General features: G+C 41.2%; 1 protein-coding gene across 6 annotated transcripts in view; it reads left to right on the plus strand.

Annotated features, from left to right (window-relative positions):
- The window catches only part of PTPN5 (protein tyrosine phosphatase non-receptor type 5), an 85,595-nt gene that overhangs the window by 34,816 nt on the left and 32,387 nt on the right, over positions 1 to 18,392 (plus strand). For 5 of the 6 annotated variants that reach the window (XM_053980958.1, XM_053980957.1, XM_053980956.1 and 2 more), the window contains one exon: positions 17,525 to 17,706. In XM_053980958.1, coding sequence (XP_053836933.1) covers positions 17,525 to 17,706 — 182 coding nt within the window. The remainder of the gene's footprint in view (positions 1 to 17,524; positions 17,707 to 18,392) is intronic. The other variant, XM_053980960.1, reaches the window with a different exon arrangement.

The raw sequence follows: 18,392 nt of genomic DNA on the forward strand, positions 1-18,392 counted from the left end.
GCTCCATTAGCCCAGCACAGCAGTCACAATATCAAGGATATCTTACTGTTGAATACCCAGGGTATTACTTTGTTATTCACACTGAGATTTCATATGCCATTTACAGGAACTGATTATTTGCTTTCTGGAGGAGTTCCAGTGAAAGCTGGAATTTTTTGATACCTTTCATGCAGGCATACTGCATGAAAACACAACAGAATCATTTGCTGATATGTTCCTGGGTTTCACTCTTCAAACCTTAATATAAGAATGTAATTTGAAAAGGTTTACAGTGTACAGAGAATATATGAGCATATACTGACAGAACATTGGGGCATACTTAATATGGTAAGATCCAGGACCTCTAGCAGGCGGGCAGCTGTATTTCAAAGGTAGATCACAGAGTCTGGGGTTTTTAAAACTGTTTCTGTCAGTCCCTATGGAGATTGGCATCCTAAATCCAAGGTGAAGATACATTCTACTGTGTCTCCACTGCTACACAGGCAGCAAAATAGTATCTCTGGGCCTTCGCTCCCCTCCAAGGATTATTCAGGGCTGTTCTGCCAATCCTCCTTTCATCATTCATATTAGGACAGTTCTCCTGTCGTTGCTCATGCCTCTGTGTGCAGGTTCTACTTTTTAAGCTTGTTCTTTGGCAATAGAGACTGTCACAGAATATAAATTTGACCGGGTGCGCTTTGTTAGAGTGAGGTTTGGGTGGTATCTACTTTTTGTTTTTTGCTTTCCTGTGTTCTGGTAAAGGAAATATGGGCATGTGGATATGAGGACAGCAACAGCAAACTCCAGTTACAGCCCTGCTCCAGATGGTCACGGGGTGAAGGATTGTGGTTGTAGTTTGTTCCTGCTGTGCAATTAGATGTAGATGTGGTGTCCTGTGCATCATGACAGAAAAGAGGTGGGACATGGGGGGATATTCCCTGAAGTTGAATTGCTTGCCTTGGCATGTCTGCCTGTAAGGCCATGTTCCACCCCTGTGAGAGCTGACAGAACTGAAGTTCTGTTAGTCCCTGGCCAGCACTGTAACTCTTCCTCATGTGGAACTTTCTCAGCTTTTGTGCGGGTGCAGATATCATAAACATTGCTTGCAGTGTAAGATTGGAAATGCTGGGCTATCCTCACACTGCCCAGTTTGTAGTATTTGATGTTCTCGCAACTGTACCTGTTTTCTTAATTGTGAGTGACAGCAGACACATTTGTGTTTGTATTCACAGACACAATTAAAGGAAGCAAAAGCATGCAGTAGGCAGCAGTTTGAAAACCATGTCAGTCTCAGTTTCAAAAACAACTGTGTGGTGTTCTCTCACTGTCAGTGTGAAATGTAATCCATATTTTTAAGCTGCTTTTGAAAATGAAACTTTTTTAGGCCTATCTTTTGAAAAACAATTATTGTTTCAGCAGAAATAGGGCTTTATCTAGGGGCATTGGAGCTTTTGAAAATTTTCCTAGGCCTTCCAAAATCTGGCCTCTTATTGCTCTGTTTGTGTGGGATACCCACTATCATGGTTTCCACTAGAAAAATGAATCAAAATAAATGCCTGATTTCTGTGGCTTTCTCTGAAAATTTTCAGTAAGAGCTCACAGTTGTAATTGGGAAATGGCAATCACCAAAAAGTTTAACCATATTTTTTTTTCTGTTTCAGAGTTTAGAGCAAGATATTTCAGAGAAGAGGGAAGGAAGACTCTCTGTCTTAATTCTGAGGCTATTTAATACCCAAGAGGAAGGAAGTTTTCAGTATGCCGTACTTCTTGCATATACTACCTTGTTTGATTTGAGCTACTGCCAGATGCTGTTTTTAAGTCTCCACTCAGTCCTTCTGTCAGGCTTTTCACATTCCTCCTCCTGTGGGCTTCTCTTCTATGGCCTTGTATTTATTTTCCTTCTTTCCTCTCTTATCAGATATTCTCTTTTCCATTATTCCCAAACATACACCTTCTTTTACCATCTGTATTTTATCTTCTCCTTTTTCTGCTTGTTGCTGTTAGTCCATTGTCTACTTTAACTGAGGAGAGTGATTTTGTGGGACCCCATTTAATGCCATAGAACACACATTTTGTAAGTCAAAAATACTGCAGAGTATCCCTGTTTCAGGGATGTGAGATCCAAAACAATGCAGTATTTTGAATTCCACATGTTGTTACATACTAAATTATATGCATGCCTCATGGGCACTGGTTTGGTTTGATGGACTAACTGAATGGACAAACCAATATCATAGCTGAAATAAGCTGAAAATCAGCCTGGTAAAACAACTAGTCATTTTTGAGAATAGAACTTTGTTGATGTGTCATGTGGTCTATATGCAACAGTTTTGTAAACTTATTTTTTAAACTTGTTCCTCAGCAACAGGGACTGTCACAGAAAATAAATTTGACACCCTTTGGAAGTCTAATGTTGTCACCATATCTCAAACCTGAAATCATGGTTTTTTCACCTCTGCCTTAGTAGTTTGTTGACTGAGGTTTCATGCTTCCTTATACCTGCTGCTGACATCACCATGGGGAAATTAAAGAAGCCTCAACAAACAAAGTACTTTCAGTAAGGATAGGATAAAGAGGTGAGCAGTTGTGGAGTACCAAACTCAAGAATTAGGGGTTTTAATGGTGGAATGTTTTCTTCATCGTATCACTGTTCTGTCTTGGAAAAGAAATCTTGGGAACCTAAGACTTGCTTTGTTTGTGAATCTTATCTCTTTCTACCTACACGTGGTCTCTGATCTTTGTTAGCATCTGGGCCATCTCTGCATCTTCACAAGGAAAACTCTAAAATGAGAGAGGAGGGACTGCAAGGATTGACAAGTTAAAAACACTGATGGAGAGCAGGCATTGGCTCATGCTTGGTTGAAGCAGTCTCCCAACCCTGCTACCTGAGAAGAGTTGTCAAAGAGGTGATCATGGTATGGTCTCACCCATTAGATTTGTTAGGCTTCCAACTGCAGTGTGTTGCACCAGGAGATTTGATTGAATGCAACTTGGGAGTAACTCCCCTTGGCTATTTCACCACAAAATGAACCTTCCAACTGAGATCTGGCTGTGTTGCAGAAAGGGAGTCATAGACAAGCATGTTATTGAAAAATAGAACGGGAAGGGGAGTCTGCCTCTGTGAAGCTTCCTTTGGAGCATTCAGAGTGGAACTGAGGAGCTTAAACTCTCAGCTTAAGTGGAGAAAGGAGAGGTTCAGGGACTCCACAAGAGGAACATGGAGTTCTTCAACAGAAGAGTTGAGTAAATGCCAACAGGTTTGACTCTTTTGCAGTACATTTTCACAACATCTGTCAAACTTCCTTTAAAAATACCCAGCCACCTCTGGCTTGACTGTGGATATTTTTCACACTTCCCAGTGTATGGAATTGGCATTTTAATTTCACAAATATATCTACCAGCTTATTAGATTCATCCACCTGCTCATGCAAATGGCAATACAGTAGGCTGAGTTTGTTCTCATGTGTTTTTTATCACAGTTTTTTTTGTTGTCATTTAAGCTTTACAAAGTCTATTCTGCTCAGGTTCTGTGTTTTGCTGTTTCCTATATTATATCAGCCTTGGGATTGCACCCACTGCTGCAGTATGTGGTAGCACTGGGTTGTTAGGCTGTTCTCCCCATGGGATCTGAATACCTCTTCCCTGTGGGCTATAGGCTTTCTGTGTGCTGCACCCCATGCTGTGGCAGCAAGCTGCCTGGATATTACTATGTTGTGGTTCTATGCACCTACCAAAGAGTTTAAAAGTTGTCCTTAATGACATGGATCTTCTATTGCTTTATTTTCAACTCAGCTGTTTAGCTAAAATAATGTGTTATTTAAAAGAGTAATTTCACCTGAAAGTAAATGGCCAAATGAAATTTTTTTTAGTCCCAACAACAGATGCCATTTGCTTTTGATGACTGCCATCATGGCACACTTTAAGTGAGAACAAATATACTACCTCCCTCCAATACACACAAGGCTTTTTCCTAACAGATTTATTCATTAAGCATATGTTCAAAAACTACAGCTATTACCACTTTTAAATAGAACTATTTTTTCATTGCTTTTCATAGAAAAAATACTACAGTGTTATGAAAAACCTGTTAATGTTCCAGATACAATTAACTAACCTATTAAAAGTCCTTTCTACTCGGGTTGTTTGACAATAGGAAAATAAATACTCTGTGTTGAAGACTGACCTTCAAATGACGGTCCAAAGCTGCAGCTTTGCACAGTCTTTAGCAGTTTGAATGCTTTTACCTTCCCTCTGTGTATGTCAAAAAGATCTCTTAGAGAAATTGAAGAGAACCTGTAAGACTTGGTCCCAACTTCCTTGCACAGGCAACATTCCTACTGAAACAGGTAAAAGTTTCATCTGACCAATTTTGCAGCCTTTTGATAAGAGGGATGGCACTCCTGAAAGACACTAAATGTCTTCCATTTTGTATGCCTTCTGTGGGAGACAAAGATAAATACAGACCTGTTTTTCAGAATAGGTTATTTTTGTCTGTCAGGTTTGTGCAGGCGTTCTCAAAATGGCCCCTTTTAGCTTCTTGTGTGCTCACTGGTACTGATAGATTCTGAATGTTCTTTGCCAGCACATTGAAGAGTCTGTGTTATTTTTCTGTACAGAAAAATGCTTTTGCAACAGCTCTAAGGTGAAGCTTCCTTTATTCTTGAGGTTTTTTTACACACTACTGAAGTGCTACTCCTATTAGAGGCACATACGGATTTAGGGATGCTATTGTCTGTTCAGCTGATAAGATCATTTCAAGATCTGTGGAGATGAAAGGATGAACTATGACATTACAGTTATCCCTCAAAAATAGGACTTGATACTGCCCTGCTTACTCTTTTGTCTTCTGTGCCTCTGCTCAACGTATCTCAAATAGATCACAGGGCTTCTACCTGGGCCGTGGATAAAATGTTGCTGTTGCCCATTCTTTTTATGATCTTTCTAGCATAATTAATGCTATTGTGGTGATTTGACCTGTGCTGGAGGCCAGGTACCCACTAAAGGCACTCTGTCACCCCCCCCTCTGAACTTTATAAGGGAGAGAAAATATAGCAAGTGGCTGATGAGTTGAGATAACGACTGGGAGAGATCACTCCCCACTTGTCACAGGCAAAACTCAGGGAAATTAGTTGAATTTATTGCCAATCAAAATCAGAGTGGGATAATGAGAAGTAAAACAAGTCTTTAAAACACATTCCTCCTCCCCCTCCCTCCTTGGTCTTAACTTCATTCCTGATTCTCTATCTCCTCTCCCTTAGGGGTTCAGGGAGATGGAGAATGGGGGTTATCATTCAGTTCATCATGTATTGTTTCTGCCTCTGCTTCCTCCTCAGGAAAAAGAGTTCTTCCCCTTCTCCAGCATGTGATCCCTTCCTCCCATGGGAGGCAGTCCTCCATTAATTTCTCCAATGCAAGTCCTTCCCATGGGCTGCAGTCCTTCATGAGCTGCTCCAGTGTGGGTTCCTGCCAATGGCTATGGTCCCTCAGGAACAGGGTGCTCCAGCATGGGCTCCTCTCTCCCTGAGTCTGCAGGTCCCCCTGCCAGGATCCTGCTACAGTATGGGCTTACCATGGAGTCACAACCTTCTTTTGGGCATCTACTTGCTCTGCTGTGGGCTCCTCCATGGGCTGCATATGGATCTCTGCTCCTCCATGGGCTGCAGGGGAATCCCAGGTCTGGCACCTCCTGCACTCACCCGGGTGTCTGCAGGGCTGTTCCTCTCATATATTCTTACTCCTTTCTTCCATGGTTGCACTTCTGTGCCATAACTTTATTCTCCTTAAACAGATTATCCCAGCAGCATTCCTACCATCTGATGTGCTTGGCCATGGCCAGCTGGCTTGCATTAGAGCTGTCAGACATGGGAAAGCTTCTCAAAAAAGCCATCCTTGTAGCCCCCCACACCCTGCTACCAAAACATTGCTACACAAACCCTTCAGGAAAGGACCAAGCAGTTTTGTTGTATGTAATTGGCACTGGGAGGTGTGAGATGTAAACAAAAAAAATTTTAGTAGAATCTTGAAATAATGTGGAGAAAGACAGAGGTGGGATGGTTTGGAAATGCTGCACTGGTCTTTGGAAGCTATGAATGAGATTTACAAGATTACTCAGTACTTTATTCTTCATATTGAAGTCAAGTGTGGGAGGAGACTTGGTATGAGGTGTTTGGCATCTCCTGTTTGTGCAGATGAAGTGTTCTGGATAGCATAGCAGAAATACAGCTCTGTGGATGAAATCCTGCTTCCCATTGACACACTGTCACCCATACTTCAGAAAGAGCATCCTAAGGGAAGCAATTGACTACTCAAATTCTGAAATATGTAATATACACAACACATTTCAACATGGAGACAAAACTGTGGGACAACTAGGAGTCCATAGGAATATGTTTTGATGCCTTTGTGGTGACCTGAATTATAAATGTTATGAAATCAGGAACTTCTGAAAAGAAAGAAATGCTCTAATCAAGACCTGACAAAACAATGTTTTTAATAGTCCTGATTTGTGTTGCATAGTTGAGGAGGTAAATTCCTGTCTTTTCATCCTCAGAATAGGACACACTATGATGGCTTTTATACCTGAAGCAAGGGGAGGTTTTAAGTGTGCCTCCTTGTCAGGTGTGCCTCCCACACATGCAGCGTACCTGCCACCTGCTTCCATGCAACCTCAGATCATCATCATTTCTGCAGCATTTGCTGGAATACAGAATGAAGATCCCTAGGCTATCTGTGATCCCAGTCTGGAGGCAGAAGTAGAAATGTTCTGCTTATGCATGACCCAAAATGGTGTTCGCTTGCCAGCTTGATGACCTGTTGATTAATGTCAGCTCTTGCTACAGTAACTCAGCATGAGGCTGTGTGATGTGAGGTGCAGTGGAGCTTTGGGAAACATGAGTCCATGAGAGGTGTGTTTCTCTGGGTTGTTTTGTAGAATGCAGCTCATGATTGCAGACAAGTGGTGCAAAATCCTCCCGGAAGAATTGCAAAGCTCATCACCAGCATGTGCTTTTTTCGTGTCACCTTCTCCAACAGAGAGCTGTAACAACTTGTGCATGTCTGCTTATAAAACATTGCTCAGTGCATGTTTCCTCCCTGGGAAGAGGATGAGAAGGCAAGCTGTTGCATCTTTTTAGTTTACTATTTAAGGCTGTGTATCTGTGTTGATGAGTACAGTATAGGAACCCAGACAGCGTTAATAGTCCTGGGTCTAGTCTTTCTACCCTCATTATTCACTTTTTGTGCTCCCGTGGATAGCTAGGGAGAAGGAGAGCTTGAAACTGTTGCTCTTGTGGCATTTTAGTAATCTAAGCATGCCTGTACCATGCAGTTACAGAGGTAGCAGAGTACTGAACTGGAAACAATGATATTTAATTGTCCCGAGTTTCCATTAGGGCCCATAATGGTGCAGCCCTGAATGGAAATAGGTCTCTAATATAGAGACAAAATTGGTCCTGTTTGTGGATGTCCACACCCTTATCTCTAAAAGTATTTATTTCAAGTCTTAATTAGAGGGTCTGAGTGATACTGTTGCTTTCTGAGGAAGCCAAGCAGTGCAAGTATAGCCTTTTTAAATTCATGAAAGAAAGCAAAATGCTTATACTTGGCATAATACCCTTGGGGCATGTATCAGGTTTGTGGCTGAAGGTGATTGTTGAGACTGGTCTTGATATAATTTACTTTGCTCAGGAAAGAGAATGTCTTTGAAATGAATGTGATAGTGGCTTTCCTAAATGATTTTTTTGTGAAGGCTCTAGGGCATAAGATTGAGTCACTTAGTAAAGCAGGCTATCCCCATATGAATGACATCAAAACTTTCCCATTTGAACCTGGCAGGAAGCCAGCAAATCACCCCTCTGCTTCAAGGTGCAAACCCTCTCATTCACCAGAGTAGAAAGCAGATCTAATATCTACAGAATGCCAGGCCAGTCAGTGAGGAGACATTAGAAACACACAGTGGTTTTAGCATAATGACTGTAGAAGTACTCTAGAATTTATTAATTTAAGAAAAATCCTTTTTTTTTTTTTTTAACAATAGCAGTGTGGCAACACCAATTCAGATTATAGTGATATGAATAGCAAATACTTTCAAAAGTGTGTGGTACCATAATATGCTTATTTCTTTTAATTGTCAGAGTCACTCTTTTATTGAAGAGGATGTTTGTCTGGTTCTTAAATTATTGCTAGTGTTTGATTATGCATTCAAGCACATTTAAGTATATCCTGTAGTTCAAGTGTAAAGGCACAAAAATTTTAATTAGGGTTTGAAAGGGGACAATTGGTTATCCTGTTTCAGAGTTCAAGCCTGTACATTTTGATCTGCATCACTGCACCATTGACAGTTCTCCCTGCCCCTGTTGCTTGTGTAAGGCTGATTCATGAGCAATCTAAGCCTTTATCTCTTTAACTGTAGAATTACAGAGCTGCTTTGTGGGTTTCCATTTTCAGTGTTAAAGGGAGCTTGCACCCTGGGATTAATTTGGGACAACCAACTCCATTGAAAGTCAACTTGTAGTCTGTTTACAAAAGCTCAAGGCAGCTCCAAAATTGTCACTAGGCACTTGAAAATGTTCAGTGAAGAAAACAGCATGACAAAGAAATCTATCCTTTATTTAAAAAAAAAATTAATTGTATCCAATATTCAGTGCTAATCAGATGGACCTTCTGTAAGAGGGTTAAGAGAAAAGGAGAAAAGACAAAATCAAACCTAAGAAGCTTTGAATTGAACCCTGATTAAAAGATGGCAATTGCTAATTATGTGTAGGTGAATTACAAGTTAATATTCAGTGTCTCTGCCTCTGAGCACCTGCATTCACTTAAGAGCTGTAATTTCACACCATATGTAATATTTTGTTTTGAAGCAAACACTGCTCTAAGGGACCTGGCTGCCTTGAGAAATGGCATATCTTTTAACTTGATGTTTCACAGGACAAAAGCAAAAAGAACACCACCTAACAACACATCTTGTGGTTAAGGCCTGTGAGCATTAGGAGAGCCATTAAGAATAAACCACTTGTGTATTTGACTTAGTAGTGGGAGTATGATTTAGATGTGGACAAGGGCATAACTAGTCTTGCATTGGGAGTTAAGAGCAACTTCCCCATTATTAGTAGGCACATAGCAGTTTGTAATGAGTGTAGGCCCCTGGCAGATGGTACAGGCCCTACAGAGGGTACAGTAGCTCCCATATACTTCCCATATGGTTGCTTTATCTGACAGTCCTTTACTGCTTCTTGTGGCTCCTAGCAATTCCTCTTTGCTGTCTTTCCAGAGCAGAAAGCCCAAGGATTTTTTTTCTTCTTGCTCCCATCTAAGTGAGGCTCACACCTAATTCAGAGTGGTGTCAGCTGAGGTATCCTGAGCTGCTTTTTCCTTGGAGCTCTGTTTCATATGAGCTGTTACGGACTAGAGACTTTGTGAGAGGATTAGGTAAATTACCTTCTCTATTACTAAGTGGGTTAGGTGTATTATAAAGCAGTCAGTACCAGTGTGTACAACTCCAGGTATGAGGAGTGATATCTGGAACATTTGGTTTCTTCCAGAAAGGAAGGATTTGGTGACAGATCAAATGAAGTCCCCCAGACTCAACCTTTAGTAAAACAAATTCTTTAGTGTCAGGCTGCATCCTTCCCCCTCCAGGGATGACTTCATAGGCCAGCATCCTGTCTTTTAAAATTGTGTTTTGCAAATTCTTTTGATTATTTGGAACAAAAATGACTGTATGGGAGCAGGGGACTTGGAGAGGATCGTGAGTTTTACTTTTCTCTTTCTTATATTTCTTTTCCTCTGCAGTTATCATTTTTTCATTAACTATTTCTTGAGCAACACTACTCTGTGGGATGGGCAGTGGAAGTTGATATAGACAGGCATTTAACTGCTATGTCACTTCACTCTCTGAGACTGGATTTTGTCTTTGCATTTCAGATCTGTAGAGCACAAGCACATTTGCAGAGATTTACACTAGAATCACTAAAAAGTATGACTGAACATTAACTAAGAACAGATTCTTTCTCACAAGGAAAAACAGGCTTACTAACCTTATTCAGAATCATTAATTCTGTTAAATAAAACAAAACCTTTATTTACCTCAGTTTCTTTGCTAACAGAAGCAGTGGCTTGACCATTAGTCTGAAAATTAATCACAGTTGTCCTTGTAGTCTGAAAGTTAGTTTCAGAAGTGGTTTTTCAGAAATGGATTTATAAGTTTGGAAATTTCTGGGTATTTTCTTTTTTCATGACTTATATCATGTCCAGAATTCTAATCAGATAAAAAAACTGCCTTGGTAATTTAATTAAATGTTTATTTCCATATGTACAACTCAACCTAAGGGTAATCTGGACCCTCTGTAGTCATGATAAACATGTTTCCCAGCATTGCTAGTAGAGGCTCTTTTCTGTACAAGAATTTATCAGGTACCAGGCAAAGTTTGCTCCTCTTCCACTTGAGTTTTATAGAGCCTGCAATACAATGGTTAGGATTTTCTCTTCATCTTATTTGATGATGAAAGTTGGAGCTGCTGGGCATTTCCACTGCAGCAACTCAGCTGAAGATGCCCTTAGGAACTGGAATCTATCCAGATGGTATTTTCACTTATCATTGTGGCACTTCCCTATGGCAGCCAGACAATTATGACACAGTAGCTGTTGGACTGTTGAAAAAAATCACAGCAACTTGAAAGCTCTTCTAAATCACAGCAAACAGCCTTGTCCATACCCTGAAATTCACAGAACTTATCAGCAAGCACATAACATGGGTGACTGATTTGGAATCAAATGAGGCTTGCAGCTTGTTTAATGGCCAGTCTCCTCCTGTTGAAGAAGAGGGGGAGGCAGTTTTTCTTGCAGTCTGATATTTCTCTTCTCCTTCTCTCTCTAGCAGCTTGCAGGCTTGCTTTTATATGTGACCTCGCAGTATCATAATAATTGTCCTGGGTGAACATGAACATTTTTTGTCTTCACCTCTCTTTCTCTCCTCCCACCCATCCCAGATGAAGTGGCAGGTGGACTGAGTGGGAGCAATACGAATTCAGTGCAGAGAAAACCTGTGACTCAGCAGTTCAGCAGAGAGCTGCTGAGGGGAAAGGCAACTATTCTCCTTGCACACTCTGGCATCAGGTTGCTGTTCCCTCAGGGTTGAGAAGAGGCTCTTTATGGATGGAGATGTGCAGTTCCCCCAGCATGGCAAAGTGTCTGCGTATTCAGCAGAACTTATCTCAAGTAGAGAGGAAAGTTTCTTCTTCAAGTTTGTTAGAAATGTTGCTAGTGAAAGGGGAGAAGCATCAGGCTGAAAGTATTTAGACCTCGGTTATCTGCATGACTCGCTCTTAGATTTTCTGCACAACTTTCCTTCTTTCTTTCTCTCTCTCTCTTTCCCTTTTGGTAATCAGAGTTTGTCATAAGCAGCAGCCAGACTCCACCAGCTAGCATCCCCAGTTTTCAACACAGATTATTATATCTTTAGTGCAAATTGTCGTGGTTTGACATGGAAGTGAATTTTTTTCAGGACGTTGAGTCAAACCAATCAGTAGTCAAGTTTGGATATTGGCACCTGGAGTGACCACTGAAGGCATAGACATGCCTCTGAGAACACAGGGGGTTAAAAGCAAGAACTCCCAGGAGAACTGTCTCTTTAGTTGTGGTCGTCAGAGAGTGCAGACTCTCCCCTGCCCAGCATTGGGCTGGGTGGGGGAGGGGAAGCCTCGTAGCCTGGTCCAGGTAGGCCGAGGGGGCTGAAAGTCTAGAACCGAGCTAGCTCCTGCAGACAGAAGGATGGAGAGAAACAGAGATGCCTTTATCCCCCCCCCCCCCACCCCCCCCGAGGGAAAGAGACAGAGAGCCTGACAGCGCCTAGAATTTGCTGGCAGAGGAGAAGGAAAAAGGGGGGGGGGGGGAGGGATGATGCCCAGTGTGGGAGTTGAGAGTTCTGAGCAGAGATTTCAGCTGTCCAGGGAGTCTGAACTTTTCACCCTTTCCTAAGAAATGAAAGCTTTGTAAAATATTACTCCTCCTTGATTTATAGTGGAAGAAAGACAGTCCGGGACCTGAGATGTTAGAAGAAAAAATTTTTAGGTGGGAAGAGATGATGGAGTAGCCTTTAGCTGGACTTTTCTTGTTAGCCATAAACTGAACCAAATCCTCCTGCAATAGAGACTGCATTTTAGGGGGGTGCAGTGGTGACCCAGGGAAACCGGCTTCAGCAACCACCAGCACAGGAATGGCAAGAACAGAGAAAAACTGAGGAGGGAATGGTGATGCCCTCTGTCTTCAAGAAGAAGATAATCTCTGTTCCTGGACCCTTGGCCCCAGGGAAAAATGAGAGGGACTGTGGTCCCAAGATGAGAAGCTAAACTGTTTCTTTTGATCCATGGCAAAGCATCCTTAAAAGAGCCCTTTAAGCAGTCTGTCCATGCATGGTGGTGAGAGCACTGTGACATAAAAAGGGGAGTGTCACACTAGCAAATTTTCTCCAGGTGATTGGCATGTGTGACATAGAAACACAAGAGGTAGCAACTGTATTTCCTAGGGGAGGGGGTCTATGGCACAAGAGAGACTCCTCTCTCCCTTGATAGACTAAGTATTGATCATCTAAAGGGTGACAACTTAATCAAGAATCCTGGGTGATGTTTCATAGTGGTTATTTTAGAAATTGGGAAAAGAGAGGGTGTTTTAGAGGGTCTTCATCCTAGATTTGGTGTGTGTGTCTTTTATAGTAGCAGTAGTTTAATAAAGTTTTTTCCTTTGTTATTAAGCTTGGGCCTGCTGTGCTGTGTTCCTGATAACATCTCACAGCATTTATTTAAGAAAGTGTATTTTCATAGAGGCGCCAGCATTGCGCCAGTGTCAAACCATAACACAAATTTTCAACATAACTTATCAGATGAGTCAGGGGTGCAAACAGAATCAAGAAGAAACAGACTTTCCTTGGTGGTGAATTTTATCTGTCTGTAAACAGTAATGATGCAGCTTCTGTCATGTTTACTACTTAATAAATTAGGTTGCTGTTCATAAAGAAGTTCAGTAGGAGTTTCAGAGTTAAAAAATAGTGACCCCCTAGATGGTTTCCTGTAGAGTAAAGAACATAAGTACACAAGTTGTGTTTGCCATGCAAGTATGAGAGGTCCCCTTCCTCTTAACCACTTCTTCCCATACCACTGCAGTGGAAAAGAGAGCTAATTATTAGTTTCCATCTTTATCATGCTGCAGTGGCAACCAAAAAAGAGATTGTTCTTAGCCAATACCTTTCTCCTAAAGCTCCATTCTTTGGATAGACAGGTTTTTACCCTCCAGCACAAGCTGCCTCTTGTTCATGTGCACTCTGAGGTAGCTCATTCAGGTTTGATGTGTCTTTCCAGCACCTGGACTTGCCTGCAATCAGGATGTCTTATGATGTGTGTATTTAACAAGGTCTTGACCAGATCTGTGAACTATGGTGCCAAGGGCTGTGTCCTGTGTGTGCAGTTGAGGTGCATGTTAAAATTGTTTTCAGAATTGGACTGAGACCCATCTCAATAGCATACTTTCATCTACTGTTCTTTCATCAACAGCAGTTCTCCCTAGCAGTTAGATGGAAATTAGAGGCAGAGATTTCAGAAGGCAGTTGCATTTGGACATCTGAAGCTGCAGAAGCCATAAATGGACTTATGAATTTGGTCTGAAATGCTGGTAATCTTGATGGATGTGAAGTATTGCTGGCATACCTCATACTTTGTTGTGTTTCCACTCTGTGGTCCATTCCTGCAAATTCTCACCACACATGGCCATGATGAAGATGTGGACAGGTTCAGAGGGAAATGTACCTCAATACACCTAAAACAATTAGGGTCAGCACACCCCTGCTGTTGGTGTGTTGGCTGCTGCAGCTTGAGACTTGGCAGAACAGGTGAGGCCCCTTTTGCCCTCCTGTCTTGTATGTCTGGAAGGTAAAATCCACAATTCACCATTAACAAAATTTGTATTTCCTAGTGAAGAGGCAGCACTATCCAACCCAGAAACATAATTCCCACAGGGACAGTGTGATGGATGTACATAAATGTCTAATAACTGTATGAGTACTGTCTTTTCATTGCTGGGGTGCATTTTCTTTCTGTTATAAAAACAGGTTTGTTGAGAAACAAGTCTTTCTTTCAAAAATACATTGTTATATTAAGTCTGCCAATGGAGTGGTGCCAATTCCTTGAGCATTAGCACCCATGTACAAGTTCCTTTTAAAATGTTAACTTCATCAGGAAATACAGCCAGGATGTGAGGTTCTGAGGGGTTGTTTTTTGTTTTGCTTTTCTCTGAAGGCTTTAAGTATGAATCAGTCGAGTTACAGAGCTGCTAATGCTTCACCCACAGCAGGGTTTGATGGGATCCTGGCATGTTTGTTACTGTAAGGCTTTGTTGACTTGCTTATTTTTGCTACAGTGCCTTTTAGTATTTCAGCTAAGACTAGTGCTCTAAGCACTTGTTTTTCTGGGAGTTTATATAGGTATTTTTTCATTCTTCTGCCTGTTATGTATGAAGTCAGAAAAAAAAAAGAGCGATACAGAGGGGTTAAAATGGGCATTGCCAGAGTTACAGAAGCCAGCTTTTACGTCCTGAGTGAAGGAAGATGTTTCCCTATATATATATTATTCCATAATATGATAACGTGCCTTGCATTTTTGGCAGCTTGTTTTGGTGGCACTGTTTAAGGAAAGAATACAGGATGAATGGATCCCTGGCATGATCCAGAAAGTGCTTTTTCCCTGAACAGCAAGGATGAGTTTAAGTTTATGGTACTGTTTTGAAATTTCAACTTGTTTTCACAAGCCATATGGCTGCTACAGATGTCAGAGACCTTTTAATTCTTCTGCCAAAGGCTTTTTTTTCCCTAGCAAGTGTAGTCTTCTGCCAAAGCAGAAGTACTCATGGAACTTGAATCCCCATCTCCGTGATGCAGGAAATGAGGAAGCTATCACATGGGTGCTACATTTCACTGTCAGTCAAACCATGAGCAGGGGAGAGGCTCTGTTCATTCCTGCAGGCAGTGATCCTTGCCAGCTCTCTCAAGACCTTTACATTCACCTTGACACAAGAAAGCTTCACTGGTGTTTCACTCATTACCTCATCTGCAACTGAGAGAATCCTGGGCCTGTTAGGGCAAACAATACAGCAATATAGGATTGCAAGATGATGTGTGAGTGCTAATTGAAGTATTCTTTAAAGCTGGCATAGTTAAATCAATACAAAACCCAAGATGGACATTTGTTAGAACCTAATCTTTTGGGATTTGCAGGAGAAAATTGAGTGGACTTTAGTTAATACTAGACCTTCTCTGTGTATATCCAAGACATGTACCTCTTTATTTGTATGTATGGATTCAACCAGTTCTGCATTATTGTAGTTCTTACACCTTTTGCCTTCTGTTGTGCCAGTGAAAATACCTCTTGATAACAGTGTCAGTTCAGCAGAGCTGGAGTCTTGGGCTCCCAGGTCCACAGGCCAGGTCTCTCTCTACCTTATGCAGTGAAAATAATTGAAAGTAAGAGTGGTCTGTTGTCCTTCATATAGGGTAGTTGTATGAAGGAGAATGTGACCCCTACAGTTGTACAGGTGTTATTAGAAAACACTGGAATTGTACTTCTAGGCTGTGGAGAAGCACAGATCCTCATGGTTACAGAGCAGTGCCCTAACTTTGACATCTTTGTTCCAGAAGATGCAGTTAAGTGGCCTTCACATCAATGTATTATAGTCAGAGGTTTGTTTCCAACCAGAAATGACCTTGTAAAATCTCAGGCTGTTACAAGTATGAAAAAAAAAGAAAAAAAAAAAGTGCTGTTTACCTGCTACATAAAAATAGCACCTTTGGTCAGTTTAAAAAAAAAAAAGTTCTGAACTATGAAATATTATGACTTATAAAAACCAGCTGAAAGCTGAGTGTGAAATCTGCATTCCTTGGCCCCTTGCATTGCTTGGTCTGGTTGTCTTCCCAATGTTGTTTTAGTTTTGCACTGTGTATATTTTATCTTGAGATTTGGGGAGGAGTGTGCAAGACAGGAAATCATAGGAACTTGAAAAACAGTAAATATGTTCATTAATCCTTCTAAGGGACAGAGATGCATTATTTAATGAAGATAAAGGAAAAGTAGAACTTAAACTATGTTTAGTGAAAATGGAAGGTTAGAGACTTTAGGAGCAAACAATAATAAACTATAAGAAAGTAGATATTTTTGAAGCTTTAGATCTCAGCCACAGGTGCATGTCTCTCTCCAAAGGTAACAAAAATAGTTTTTGACACAAAGATTATGTTCCTGCTAAATTTCAAATTCCTGTTCCAAAACACAGAACATAAATGTCCCACAAAAATAGCAGGAAAAATTTGCAATCATTAACAAATATTTTCCTCTCAATTCTTGTTTGAATCTAGTATGATGTGAAGCAGTTTAGAAGCTTGAAACTTCTTTTCAACTTTAAGGACTGAGAGGTAGACTTCCTGTGATATCTAGCATTAAAAAAAAACCCAACCAAACAAAAAAAATCCAACAACAACAAAACAACACAGCATTAAAAGATGAATTTTTACTATGGCCAGATCCTCAGCTGATACAAAGATATATTTCATTTGCCTGATTAGAGCTGTGGCTAGTTAATGGTTGCTTATCTGACTTAGAGTTACAAGTGTGAGAAATTTAGAGAAACATTTGCGGAAAGGAAGGTTTTGTACAAACCTGGCCTCAACAAACCATGTAAGGGCCAATGGTGTGGCCTTTCCCTGGGACACAGGAGTCTAGTTTAGGCTTACAGTGTTGTACACAAGGCAGCCTGGGGGCATTCCTCATGTCCAAAGATGTAAGTCAGTAATACTTAGACCCAATGATTCTGATCTTTCACTCCTTCTCACTTGTAAATGAATTTATATCTACACAGACTCTATTCAAAATAGTGTTAATGAGGGAATAGCACACCAGTGGTTATTTCCACTGAACAGAACAGCATTGCAACATTATTAAATAGCTCTTGAGTATGAATTCATCCAAGAAGTAGGTTATTCAAATAAAGTCTATTTTATTAGAGCCTTAGGACGATTAGCCAAAACCCAGGGTCCCTGAATACTATTTAGACACATAACATGGAACAGTCTCTACCTCAGAAATCTATAATTGGATTAGACAAAGCAGACAAATAAAAGGGAGACATTGAGACGGAAAGGGGCAAAAATGGGTTCTCTGCCATCATGTAGCTGGGAAGTGTGTAGCTAGGCAATAACACAGGTAGCTTTTTTTAAAAAGTAAAAATGAAAAAGTGCAGCAATGTAAATGAGAATTTGTTAACAACAAAGCCCAGAATCTGCACCTCCGGAAAGAAAGGGAAAATGATTTATCCACCCACACTAACTTTTTCCTGATGAAAGTAGGTGAATAAAGCTGCACTAATAGAGTGTGACGCTCACAATCATGAGCTGTGCTTGCTGAGGCAGACCTGAAAGGTAACTGTCGTCTGCAGGAAAACAATAGCCCTGCAGCCCCCACAGTGCCTGCAGGGTCACATCCCATTCATCCCCTGCACATGTCGTTTTTACGTGAAGGTTGTTCCCATCCAGCTGTTATGGAGCCAGTGGATGAAGATGAAGGACGGCAAGGAGAGCTGAGCAGGAAGGAACAGTCCCTGAAAGCCTCCCAGAAAACAGCAGTGCTCGGTTGGCCTCCCCCATGGAATGGATTAATACCCGGCGACAGCATGTATCTGTTTGTCCTCTCACAGATACTGGTAAGGCAGCTTGCATAGCTTTGGAATGCTGGGACCCTTATTTTAGGCTGTGCTGGCTTGGGAGGCTTCCTCATTCACTGTAGATGTAGCAGTGAGAATAGGTGCAGTCTTTATTTCTACAGCCACCTCTCATGGCTTTGCCTTGAGAGCCGCTCCTGCCTTTTGATGTCTCAGATCCCATCCCGTTTCCTGCCACTCTGTAAATGCCTCCTTTGCCAAATGACCAACATCTCACCAAATCCATTTTCTGTAGCTGATATGTATGGGGGTAAAGACCCATGTTGTTAACGAGTGGAGCAGGAAGTGAGTTCTTTAAAGCTCTGGTGTGGGATGAGGTTATATCTCTCTGTGAGTGTGTTAAATATAAAGTCATTGCTTTTGTAGTTTATGTTAACTGTGGCATGTGCAGCACCCTGAATAGTTCAAATGAAATGTTTCCACATGTGTATTTATAGTGATGCCTATGTGAAACATGTCTGTTTGTGAGAGCTTTGAGAGAGGCCTTAAGAGTCTTTCAATAAGATCCTAAGTTCATGGAATTACTAGTTTTGATCTAAAAGTACTAATCCTGAAAGTTTAGAAGCCAGAGGAACCTGTTGCTCTTTCAGTGTTGCTCTACTTGGTGTTTCTGGCAGCCCTTTTGCTAGTGAGGGTTGGAGGGAGCCTGTGTAACTCAGTGATGCACA

The sequence above is a fragment of the Vidua macroura genome, chromosome 6 (genome assembly GCF_024509145.1).
Source record: "Vidua macroura isolate BioBank_ID:100142 chromosome 6, ASM2450914v1, whole genome shotgun sequence".
Taxonomy (NCBI): Eukaryota; Metazoa; Chordata; class Aves; order Passeriformes; family Viduidae; genus Vidua; species Vidua macroura.